Here is a 13,485-nt window from a genome sequence, read left to right as displayed (position 1 = left end):
GCAGCCAATTCACTGGACAAAGCCCACACTGAGTTTCTCAACAGTTTCCCTGGTTCCTTTTTAGTGTTTTTCAATTTATATTTAAGTCCTACGGGAAAAAAATCCCATATATATATATATATTTCTTTTCTTTTTTTTTTAAAGATTTATTTTATTTGTTTTCTCTCCTCTTCCCCTCCATAGTCTGCTCTCTGTATGTTCTTCTGCCTCTGCTTGCATTATCTGGCAGCATTGGGAAACTGCATCTTTTTTGTGGCATCATCTTGCTGTGTCAACTCTCTGTGTGTGCAGTGCCACTCCTGGGTGGGATGCACTTTTTTTTTTTCACACAGGGTAGCTTTCCTTATGGGGCACACTCCTTGCACGTGGGGCACCCCTACATATGGACGCACCTGAGTGGCAGGGCACTCCTTGCGTGTGGCAGCACTGCGCATGAGACATCTTACCACACTGATCAGGAGGCCCTGGGGATTGAACCCTGGACCCTCCATATGGTAGACAGGATGCACTATCAGTTGAGCCATGACCGCTTCCCAGCTTCTATTTCTAAGATATTTTTCCACATACCCTTTTCTCAAAACCTGACAGTGTTGCAATAACATTAAAAAAGAAATGGTATTTTTTTTTGCTAATTTCTCAAACTTTATCAATATTATACATTTCTGAAATGACAGTGAATTAGGATATTGTTAACCTATATATGATTCTTTTAACTAGCATGGGGTAGGACATAATTGAGGACCTGGCTTTAACTGAATTTTTGTAGGATTTGTTCCTTTGGTTTTTCTCAAACAATGATCTAATTCTCAAATATCTTAGAATATGCTCCCATCAACTGCCAGTATTTCCTCCTAAGGTCCCTCTTCTTGGGAAAAGGTGAGGATCATAAAACACTTTTTCCCTCCTGGGTCTTAGGTTTGGTGGGGCTATTAGGTTGGAAATTGTCCTGTCCTGAGCCCCTGGGTTCACGGGGCACACACAGTCTGCATGTAACCCAGGGATGCCCTGAAGGTTTGGGATGACCTTGGGCAGGCTTCTAGCATCTCAGAGGTAGTCCTCTGCAGTTTAATTCAGACCAGGCTGGTGGGCTAGTTCTGGGATTGCCTAAAGTCTTCATATCCACTTTGGAAGAGCCTTCCTCCCTATGACTTATTTTTATAGAAGGAAGGAAAATAGTGAGCATTTATTGATCACTTATCTTACACTTTTTTCTCATTTCATCCGCCTAACAAGTCTTGGAGGGCAATGCTATTTTACTGATGAGGAATCAGGTTTAAAAAGGTTAAGTAACTTGCCTTTGATGAGATTATGCTGTTTACCCTCCATTCGATCCTGAGAGCCATTGTCTGCCCTCCCTACCCAATGTGTGTTCTGACACTGACCTCTGTGTACTAGGTTCCAGGGCTCCCCTGTCCTCTGGCTTCCAGGTGAGTTTGGCCAATAGAAAGCACTTACAGAAGAATGGAAGGTGGAGGAGAGAGACGTCAGGGTATTTCTTTCCACTGCTACCCTCTGATGTGAGGTGGTTCTGGCAGCTCTCACTTTGCAGCCCATTTCCAGGACTCCAGCTCCGTTTCTTTACCCCTACCAATTTAGAGGTAATAATCATTTCCCACTGTGTTGAGTCCCTAAACCACACCCCTGTAAATTGTCCCTTCACTTAAAGTCTTTTCAGTTTAAAAACCTCTCCCATCTCCTTCTTCCTGAGAAGGATCTCAACGGGTACAGTTTTACCAAGTTCTATTACCTCCATTTGGAGAATCCAAGGACTTCTCCAATCAGAAGCAGTTATATCCTATCCACTTTCAACACTCAGAACTACTAAAATGTCCAGGACACAAGTCGTGATTTGCTAGACTGAAAACTCCTCCAGGGCAGTGCACTGCTCTGAGCATCCTTGGACCCCCACTTACCACTTAGCGCAACAGAGGCAGCACCCTTGGACCACAAGAGCCTCCAGCATCTGCTCCCTACCTTCTCTTGTCCTCCGCCACGGCACCTGCTGAGCTGCTGGCACCTGTGTGATCCGGATCGCCACGCCCGCCAGCCGGTTTATTTCGCATTGTGCTTGACAGAAGGAAGTTCATCCACGTGATTTTTTTGCAGTACTCAGAAAGGGTGGATACAGTATGTCCTGTGGTGAAAAGCTTATGGAGGAGAAATGCAGGTTTTAGACTCACCCCCATATTGCTGCTATTCCCGTCTGAGACAACCCTCCTCCCCCCCCCCAATCTATAAAAGCCTTGAAACATTTTATTTTGAGATGTGGGATTACAGTCTGTGTAACGAGACAATGAGGAGGTGGCATATGAATAACTCCGGAACGTGTTATACACCTGAGACCTTTTCCAAAACTCTATAGAGGAATTATTAGTCAGTTTAGTCAGCTGTGAGGCATTTATTTCTTAGAAGCATTTACATCAAGGTAGGCCTGATTTTTTAGTCTTGATGGGAAGCACTCTGAACCAAAACGTACACTATGAGGCAACTGCTATGGAGACTGCGCCTCCGCTGTACATTTCCCTCTGAGCTCTCTCTTCCTGGGCCGCTTTAGCAGCCACGCGGTGTCCTCGGCAAGCTGCTGGGGGTGGAGGCCCGGGTGCAGCGTGACGGGTGGGGCATCCCATTTGGCATCGGAACCAACGCACCGGAGTGAAAGCTGGGGACGCCGCCCAGGGTGGGGGCACCGCTGGCGTGTGTTATGTGTGTGTGTGGTGGTTTGCATGGTATACAGACCCCCAGCTCGCCCGCCTGTGCGGGGAGCACGTGCAGAAGCGGCGCAAGGGGGCCCCAGGCGCGCAGCCGCGGTGGGAGATTGCGCCGCGTCCTAGGGGGCCCCAGGTTCCGGGCTTGCGTCTGTGCGTGCCTTGTTGGGTGGGGGGCCCGGCGCGCCGCTCCCCTCGTGTGTGTGTGGTGTCGACCCAGAGCCCCGCCGAGCACTGCCTGCACCGAGGCGGGAGCGCGCGCACTCGCGCCGTGTGTGTGTGTGAGAGTGTGACAGTGTGTCAGGTGACTCGGGTCACGCAGTCTCTCTCTCCCTCCTAGGGGAGGAACTGCCGCGCTCTGGTCGACTCCTCCGCCGGTAGGCGGGGCGGGGGAGGGGGCTCCAGGGCGGGCTGGGAATCGCGCGACCCAGACCCTGCAGCCGCCTGCCTCGGGGGACGCGCCGCCCCCGCCGGCTCCCGCGCAGCTCCAGACAAAACCCAAATTCAGAAATAGGTTGCGGGCGGCTGGCGCGGAGATTGGCCCCGACCCGGGACCCCTACCGCCCCCAGGACGGCCGGCACGCGGGCGCGATGAGCCAGGTGCTGGGGAAGCCGCAGCCGGAGGACGACGACGACGACGAGGAGGATGAGCTGGTGGGGCTAGCGGACTACGGGGACGGACCCGACTCTTCAGACCCCGACCCGGACAGCGGGGCTGAGGAGGGAGGTGAGCGCCCTGTCCCCCGCCCCGCGCGTCTTCAGCCGGCGCCCCTTCCCTTTCCTCGGCCTCTTTCCGCCCCGGGCGGGCCTGGCACGCGGGCCGCAGACTTGGAGGGGATCCTGGAGAGCGGAGTTGAGGGGTGGGGGTGGGGAGGGGCGCCGGAGAACTGAAAAATAGGGGAATCCTGGTGCAGTTGGCTGAGGGGGGACCCGAATCAGTGGAGATGGAAGGAAGAGGGAAAGGAGGAAGCGCCTGGGCTGGAGGAATGCGTCCTGTCTTGGCCCCCTCCAGGGCTGGACCTCCCCCTCACCCGGAGTTCTCTGCTGGGTCTGGGGTTGGGGAGCGGAGAAGAAAGGGAAGTGCCCGGCGCGCCCTGGGACCTCTCCTGAAAGCTGCTGTTGGAGCCGGGGTCAGATATCGGGCTAAAAACGGCAGCCGGCTGCAGCGTGACTGGCAGGGTGGTCGGCAGCTGTGGATGTCAGTCTTGTCCGGTGTGGTTGCGGGAGGGGTCCTGGGGCTGCCCAGGTCTGCGGTGTGGGGAGACCGGCTGGGAGGTGGGAAGGCGTGCACAGGTGATTCGGCGACCGCGGGTTTCTCGGGATCCGGGCAGAAAGGGTTGTTAGGATACCTTATCTGCACTCAGTGTCACCATCTGGGCATGGCAGTTTCTGCCCAGGAGTGAGCGCTGGGCGGGGGAATACATTGCCATTGAGAAAGCAAACTCGATTTCCTGTTCAAGAAGCCGGTTTTAGCAGTCGCTCAGTCTGTGGGGGCTTCCTGCATTTTCTTCTTAACGCTTAAGGCAGCTTAGGTTTTTAGAATTCCAGAGAAACCATTTTTGTTTTTCTCAAAAGCAAGGTAAATATCCTTTATTGTAAGGTCACTTGAAAAGGTCAATAGAATGCGGCTGTTAAACATAACTTCTAGGTGAAGCTGTGTGCATCCTAGGGGAAGAGCTAACTTTTTGTTTCTATATTGAAGAAATTGACGGATAAAAGTACCTTTGTGGCTGTTTTTTTGTTTGTTATGAAGAACTTTTATTGAATTTATTTTAAATTTCTTACACAGAGTCCCCCGAAGACAGCCTTCTTTTTATTATTTTACATATGGTAGGCTCTACTTTCTATGAATCAGAAAGGGAAGAAAGTTAACTCAGCCTTACGCCTGATAGATGAAGAAAGCAACTTTCTAGTCACCCTTTTTCAATGTTGAGTCCCCATTTGGTTAAACTGATACTTCTGTGTGCTTTGCTCCTCTCCTTTCTTCCTAATTGGTTCCCCATTTGAGCATGTTGGCCATATTTTTGTAGAAAAAGAATTTCAGTCATTTTATTGGAGTCTCTAGAGCTACCTTTCCTAATTAAATTGTTCAGCCCCTTCATTATTATTCAAATTGCATTCTTTAGCTCCTCCCAGATTCTTAGGAGAATCAAGAGATTTAGAAAGGGAAAGTATTTGTAAGGTATTTGAAGTGGGAGACACACGATGGGGTGAATATGTGATATTCTTTTTTAAAAAAATGGAAAAGAAAACTACATCCTGGAGGAAAAGCCCTGTAATTTGATATTGTCTGGAGGCCAGAGGGGTGCCGGGAAAAACAGGGACCTGCTTATTTATTTTGCAGTTCTTGAAGGGGTAACTTTTAAAGTTTGATTTGGGGGACTTGAAGTGCAAAGCCCTGCCTGGGGAGTGGGATTTCCTGAACAAAGAACTTGCCACAGCCCCAACTTGGAGGCTTTGCTCTACTGCAAGCCTACTGGCAAACCCACCTGTAACTGGTGCTTTTGATTACTTCAGTAATAAAATACTCCACGTGAGTTCTCAGGATCAACCTGGAATCTTGCTATAAAGAGATTGAGTATATTCATGCAGTAAGGAGAGAGATGAATTAATGTGCTGTGGCAGACGCTACTTAAACCTGGCCTCCTCTCTTGGGCAGGCTGTGGACAGGTAGTCTGTTTCTCAGAAGGCTTGCTGCACTATCTCTTGGCTCCTGTACTTTCCAGGTTTTTCTGGCTTTGATATTGGGATTTAGGCCTTTAGTATGACTTCTGTCAGAACATTTGCTTTCCAGAGACAGACACCTCAATCAGCTGTTCTAGCTGGGATTGGTGGTGTTGGGAGTTGTGACTTCTGTTCCTGGGACTTTCAGAGGACTGATTGCTGGGACCTCAAGATGCCAACAAAGGGTCATCCTGATTTCCAGTGGGCCCTGGGCACATGTTGCATTATAATCCTGTTTTATTTTTGGTAATATGCACATTTACTCAGACTTTAAAAATAACATGAAAAAATGGACTTGTTTATTCCAAAAAAAATGGATATAGATACCCTTTGGACGATAAGCAAAGCATATCTCTGTTGAACCCTTCTTGGATTAGTACTTGTGCTTACTAGTACCTGGGGCTTTTTTCCATGAGGCTCAGCAATCTACCCTGGTGGGTGGAATGCATGACTAACTGGCATCATCAGGTACATTGCCAAGCAAGTTATCAGGAGCTGCACAAAAGAATGTGGTTTGAAGGTGCATAATGTGATTTTCATTTTCCTTAGTCTTATAAGGAAAGCTCTGATATTTTTTTAAGTGCTTTGTAAGTTTTACCACTTTGTGCTAAGTTTGAAAATGTAGTGCAGCTAAGGAGAGACTTAAATTGCACTTCTTCTTTGGCTTACACTCCAAATTTTATTCATGACTAGCAGGAGCATTCCAGGGCACTTTAGTTCTATTAAGGACAGATTTGGGCACCTCCCCCACCCCTTTCAGGGTAGTTAATCAGAGATAAGATAAGTCTCTCCTTTAACTCCTAAACTCCAGATAAAGCACCTGAGCAAGAGGGCAGCAAGAATCCATTAAAAATAATCGTGCAAAATATAATGGTTTTTTTAGACACATGACCTTTTAAATGTTTAGTAAATTACTGTATGTTAATAACTGTAGTAACAAGGAAAGCAATTAAAAGATCATACTTAATCAGAAAGTGAAAAAAATTTCCCAAGAGTCCCTCCCAATTTTCAGCAGAAACTTGGCTAAGGTAGCTGCCCATCCACAATCTGGCTAAGTGTGGTCTTTGTTTCCATAGTATCCTGTGTATTATTACCTTTGGGCCTGAGAAAGTGATAGTTTAGATGGTTACTGGGTACAGGAAAGGTCCAGAGGTCAGTAGGTGATACTACCCTGATGGGTGTAAATGGGACGAATCTAACAATTCACATTTCTCTATTAATTGTCAGCCACAGCTTTTTTCTTCTTAAATAATTAAAAAATTTTTCAGTGCATTCATTTTCTCATTATCCCCTGAGAGTATGTAGAGATAATTATTCTGCTGATACTGAAACCATAGTGCAGCGATGCCAGGGGACTTTTCTAAGGTCACATCATGAGCTAAAAGGGAGCTAAAGAGGACCAAGTGCGTGTTGTGTAGAAATGTAAACCCCTTTCCTTGTGATTTTGTCTTGTCCAAAAAACAACTGTGTTGACTGTAGTCTTGGCCACAGCTACTACCCTCTTGAGTTTCCTTCTGGCCCCAAAATACAGAGATACAGAGCAGTTGGAATAGATGGAAATAACAGAATAGTTAAAATGATTTTACCAAGGGCACACCTTAGACACAGTACTTGTTCAAATAACTATATTAGGAGAGCATATTTTAAAATGGATCCTTTGGAAACACGTTTCAGTGATTCAGGGTATCATAAAATCATCATCTCTACATTTATCAGAAATCTCTTACATTTTAATATTAGAACCAGAGATACAGCTATCTAATGGAAAGAGAGACAGAAACAGTGAGTTCTGGATTAAGGACATGGCTGTGGGTTGAAAGGCCATCTTTGTCAGCCCCCAGATATGTTTGCCCCAGAGTTCAACTACCCTTTTCCCCCAGAGCAATTGTTGGTGGCAGGCTTTCATTCCCTACCACAGCTACTTCTGTCTTGCTCATTTTTCTTTCTTTCTTTTCTACCCCTTTTATTCTTTTTTTTAGGAAAACATTTTATTGTGCTAACTGTATTCACAAGTTTTCCTATTTTAACCACTTTCAGAAATGTATAAAATTTAGTGCTATTAATTATATTCAAAATATTGCACTACCATCACTGCCATCCATTACCAAAACTTTTTGATCACCTGGAGGAAATTCTGTACACATTAAGTGATAACTCCTTCTTCTTCTTCTCCCCCGACCCTGTGCATGGTTACTACCTATGTTCTGTCTCTTTGAAGTCTACATATTTCATGTATGTCAGTCACACAATATTTGTCCTTTTGCGTCTGGCTTAATTTACTCAACATGATGATTTCAGGGTTCTTTGTTGTGGCATGGATCAGATTTAGTTTCTTTTCATGACTGAATACTATTCCACTGAGTGTATATACCACATTTTCTTTATCCATACACCTGTTGGTGGACACTCAGGTTGCTTCCATTTTTTTGCCTATTGTGAATAATGCTGTTGTGAACATTAATGTTACAAATATCTCTTCGAGTTCCTGCATTCATATCTTTTGAGTATATTCCTAGAAGTGGGATTGACAGGTCATATTCTGTGTTTGACTTTTGGAGGAACTGACTAATTGATTTTCAGTTACACCGTTTACCACCTGTAGTGTACAAGGGTTCTTATTTATCATCCTCCTTAATCTGTTATTTAAGTAATAGCCTTCCTAGTGGGTGTGAAGTAGTATCTCATGGTTTTGATTTGCATTTCCTTAATGGCTAATGATATTGAGCTTTGTTTTATTTAAGCTTTTTTAAAATCCTCTTCTGCCAAAGCCTTAAAAGCTGCCTTGTGGCAGTGTTTTTCTCTGGTTCTGCTGTGATACTCGAGACAAACAGTCCTAAAGCTTCTAGGAACCAGCCCGATTTTCTCTTCTCAAAGACAGTCCAGTCTGTTTTCCAGTGTGTAAAATAGAGGAATACATAAAAACAACTTTGATTCGTTGTCAAAACTGTTGTTAAAAAAAAAAAACTCACAAGAACACATTTTGCTACTTGTAAGACTACTGGTAGGTAAGTCAGAACACATTAGAAATGTGATTTGAGAATATTTTGTCTTCAAAAAATCACTTTTATATTTGCCTTTGTAAATGTGTTCTATTTGCATTTAATTCTCCTCCCTAAGTAGATAATCAAAAGGACAGTGACTTTTCATGATTTTTTTCAAGTTCTCTTAGTAGTAGTACTGTTATTATTGATGTTTAATCCTTACTTGTGTTGGAATTCATTGAACTCTTGAGTCTTGAATGTATAAATAGTTCCACTGATCAACTCTCTATCCCAGGAACATAAGGGAGCCACAGATAATGTTGCAAACAGAAACAAACCAGAGACTCCTTCCTAAAACCAAAACTGCATAGACCCTAAAAGCCTTTATAGACCCTAAAAACCTTTGTAGACCCATGGAATATTAATAGGAATGAGATTCTAACTTTCCCTTCAGGTTGAGGGAGCCTCTGACTGTAGTCACATTCCACAGTAGACCCTCTAGTTGCCCAGTTGGGAAGAAAAAGAAAGAGGAAAAAAGATGTGTGTGTAGGCTGAAAGAGACTGACAGGGAAATTAAGACACAGATTAGGGACGTATCTGGTGTTACACAACTAGTAAATGGCAGAGTTGGGACATGAACCCAAGTCTGGCACTGATCCAGTAATTTTTTAACTGTTCTACTTGCCCTGACTTGGCCACCACATTATCCTAATTTTCTTGTTAAATTTTTGTTTTATTTTCTGATTTTGGGCCTGTTCAAAGATGACATCTCTTGGAGAACTTTCTCCTTAATTATAATAGCTTGCAAATATGTACTACATCAGTGTTAAGTGAAATACATTTAATAGGATGTCTCAGTCTTCCTGAGGGACCCCTTGAGCTCAGCGATGGAGGGCCAACCCGTAGGGCCAGCCTAAGGTAGTATATATTGGACTTCAAATGCCGTTTTCCTGATTTTTGGTACCTTCTTATAATAAGCCTCCCGGGCCGCCTCAGGCACTAAGGTGCTAGTTCTTTCCTTCCTTCCTTTGTTAAAAAGCCTATGAGTTTTTGACCGGGCCACAGGCACCTTGCATTCAACAGCCTGTTCAAGCCTCCTCTTTTACCACTTGGTGAATGGGGCCCCTGTTCACTCAGTCTGTCATGTTGGGAACCCAGGACTACTCTCGATCCTCACATCCACGGGGTCACCAAGTCTTATGGAGTCTACCTCAGTGTCTCACAGGTCCATTCCTTTGTTCATTTCTGTGGCTTAGTTTGCCAGCCTGCTGTGACAAAGTATCACAGACGAGTTGGCTTAAACAACAGAAATTTATTATCTGGTGGGTCTGGGGGCCAGTAGTTGGAAATCAAAGTGTTAGCAGGACCATGCCTGCTCTTGAAGGGTACAGTCCGCTTCATGCCCCTCCATGGTTTCTGGTGGGTGGCCTCCATCCACTCCATGATGCTCCTTGGCAGTCTCTTACCTCCATCACAGGGCTGTATCTTTTTGTGCTCAGAGTTCCATGTCATTGTAAGGATTCTGGTTATATTGAATTAGAGCTCATCCTAATCCAGTTTGGCCTCATCATAACTGGTAACATCTTCAGAGATCCCATTTACAAATAAACTCGTGTTCACAGGACTGGGATTAGGGCTTGTGGGCTTTCTTCAGCCCTCTGGTAGATTGGAGAGGGTGACGGGTGTTCCTTCCACCTGTTGTACTCCACACATTTCAGTGAGAGTTAGGGAAGGTGGGGAGGACTTTGAGGTGATGGTGTGGATGCCCATTATTCCTCCTGGACATCTCTAACCTCTGGAGGTGGGGGAGGGGAGACTGCTTCCTCTTACCCCAGCTCCCACATTCACTCCCTCTCCAACCCCAGATGCAGATATCCTGGTGTGTGAGGGGGGAAGAGGGATTGGGAATGGTGTACAGGGTTTATCTGCTTGGCTCTTCTTACTGTGATTCTCCAATAATGATCCTGTCGGTTATCTTCATGTACCTTCCTGCTGTGGGCTTCCTCTGGTTCTGTCTTCTGCAGCAGAAATCTACCATAGGTTCCCTCTTGAATCTAATTGAGGGGTTCTTAACCTTTTTTATTCCACGGACTGCTTCTCAGACTGTTGAGGCAGATAGTTTTATAACACTAGCATCAGGTCTAACAACTACCGTAATTTTGAGGTATGGATGAATGTAAGCAATTTTTCGAGATAGGCAGCAACTGTAATGTGATATGAAATGAATACTTCTGTAATTTATTGTGTACGTTCATAAGTGAAGGAAGTACTAGATTTCAGTTAGAGGTCAGAGAAAATAAAATTGATTTTTTCAATATAAGCTCACAGACCCCCTGAAGTCTTTCCACCGACCCTTTGGATTAAGAACCCTTAGATTAGCTACTAATCTGGTTTTGCTTTTAAGGAATTTCTTGATTGTCAACTTTGAATTCTCCTTTTTGTTTCAAGCTCAACTATCTGTTTGCTTATTTATTGTTCATGCCTTTTCTATTAGGGATTTGGTATGGAAGGGAAAGACTAGCATGTTATCAGTCGGATATTTTGAAACAGGAAGTCTTGGTTTCTTTTTAATTCATGCCCTGCTTTTGCTAAGATTCTTTTGTAGTGACAATACTATGAATTAGTAAAATATGTAATCACAGATGAAGGAAAAAAGCAAATGACCTTGTGGGGTGGTTTACTTCCACATTACTGTTTATATAGTATATTATCAGCAGTTTGTTGAATTGGGAAAAGTGTGCGGGAGGTGAGGTGTTGATTATAGTGGAACAGTGTGCGTATCTGTACCTGATCACTTTTTTCATTCATTGTTTTATTTGAAACTTGGCTATTTACCTAAACCTGTCAGAAATTGAAATATGAATTTACTATGATATTATCAAGTATTAGCATGTGCTTTGGACAGCTATAGAATTTTTTTAGTTAAGTTACAATAGGGAAATAAACAATTACTTTCTGTTCTCTGTTGGATTAATTTAGATTGGCATCAGGAACTGTGAAAAAATGAGGTGTAGTTCAGAAGAAAATGAAACTAAGGAAAAATTTAATGTATATTCCGCTTTTAAAAAAAAAATTGGTTTCACTTACCATGATGTTTTCAAGGCTCTTCCATGTTGTAGCTTAAGTCATACTTCATCTCTTCTTATGACTGAATAATTTTATACTACGTTTTGTTTTTCCAGTTCTTCAATCGATGAACTTTTGGGTTGTTTCTACTTTTTGGCTATGCATAATGCTGCTTTGAGTATTGATGATGTACATGTTTTTGTGTAGACTTGTTTACAGTTTTCTTGGGTATTTACCTAGGAGTGGAATTGCTAGGTTATATGGTAACTCTATGATTAACATTTTGAGGAACAACTGAATTGTTTTCCAAAGCAGCTGCACTATTTTATATTCCCATCAGTAATATATAAGGGTTCATATTTCTCCATGTGCTTGCCAATACTTGTCATTGTCTTTGAGTGTAACCATCCTAGTGGGTAGGAAGAAATACATCATTATTGTTTTGATTTGCATTTCCCTGATGACTAATGATATTGAGCATCTTTTCATATGCTGAATGGCCATTTGTATATTTCCTTTGGAAAAATGTCTATTTAAGTCCTTTGCTTATTTTTAAGTTGGGTTGTCTTTTTATTATTGATTTAAATATTCTTTATATATTCTGGACTCTAGATCCTTTTCTGATAAATGATTTACAAACATTTTTCCAGTTCTGTGGGTTTTCTTTTCACCTTCTTGAGGAAATCCAATTTATCTCTTTTTTTTCTGTGACTGCTTGTATATTAATGTCATATATAAGAAACCATTGCCTAATCCAGGTCATGAAGATTTATACTAAATATATTTTTAAAGAGTTTTATATATTTAACTGTCACATTTAGGTCTCTGATTCATTTTACGTGTGTTTGTTTTGGTATATGATGTGAGCTAGAGGTCCAATTTCATTCTTTCACATGTAGATATCCAGTTGTCTCAACACAGTTCACTGAATGAGTCTTACTTGCGGGGGGGGGAGCATGGTAAGTATTTTATTTAAAAAATTTTTAAATATGTTTTTTATTAGAGAAGTTGTAGGCTTACAAAAACAGTCATGCATAATGTACAGCTTTCCCGTACATCACCCCTCTTCTAACAATTTTCATTGTTGTGGAAGATTTTTACAGGTTATAAAAGAACATCAAAATATTACTACTAACTATATGGTCCATAGCTTACATTTGGTATATTTTCCCATACAACCCCCTATTATTAACACCATGTATACATTTCATGAGAGACATTCTCATATTTGTACTGTTAACAACAATCCATCATCCACCACGTGGTTCACTGTGTTATATAGTCCCATGCCTTGTAAAATTCATCCCAAGTGTACACTCATTGACTCTCACTTTCATCACAGAGTTGTGCGTTCATTGCCTCAGTAAATTTTCCTTAGTCCAGAAGAATTAGAATCTCATACCTCCCTACTATTGACCTTTAGCATTGATATAGTACTTTCTTTGACGTCAATATTAGTATATTACAATATTGCTATTAACTATAGTCCCCTAGATACATTAATTGTATTTTTCCCATGCATCACCATATTCTTAACACCTTGTGACACTGCCATACATTTGTTCTAGTTCATAAAGAAATATTCTTGTATTTGTACTGTTAACCACAATCCTCATCCACCGTCAGATTCACTACGTTATTCAGTTCCTAGATTATTTTTCTAGCTTCCTTTCAAACGACATTTGCATCCCTAGGCGATCCCTTTCTATTTGCTGAATGAGTCTTATTGTTAATAACTATTTTAGGTACTCTCATTTAATTACAACATAGTAATGTTTGTTATCATTGTCAACTCTTATTTTATGGCTTTGAAACTGAGTTTCAAAGTTTATTATCTTCTTCCAGGTCCTTACAGCTTAAACTTGGGGTCTTGTTGACTTCAGAGCCCTAATACTTAACGAATAGGTTACACTTGGTTTGCTTCTATGTACACATTCTTAGTCAAGTAGGGAGGCTGCTCAGGAATTAAGTGATTGCCTAGGACTAAAGAATATTGTAGAAAGAACACT

General features: G+C 42.8%; 1 protein-coding gene across 1 annotated transcript in view; it reads left to right on the top strand.

Moving 5' to 3' along the window:
• The first annotated feature begins 2,999 nt into the window (after window positions 1–2,999).
• RRAGD (Ras related GTP binding D) overlaps window positions 3,000–13,485 on the top strand; it is a 31,238-nt gene continuing 20,752 nt past the window's right edge. Inside the window, exon 1 of the mRNA XM_004454520.4 lies at window positions 3,000–3,432. Within this exon, the coding sequence (XP_004454577.1) occupies window positions 3,297–3,432 (136 nt within the window). The 5' untranslated portion in view covers window positions 3,000–3,296. The remainder of the gene's footprint in view (window positions 3,433–13,485) is intronic.

The sequence above is a fragment of the Dasypus novemcinctus genome, chromosome 11 (genome assembly GCF_030445035.2).
Source record: "Dasypus novemcinctus isolate mDasNov1 chromosome 11, mDasNov1.1.hap2, whole genome shotgun sequence".
NCBI lineage: Eukaryota > Metazoa > Chordata > Mammalia > Cingulata > Dasypodidae > Dasypus > Dasypus novemcinctus.
This window is presented reverse-complemented; position numbering and strand designations above follow the sequence as displayed.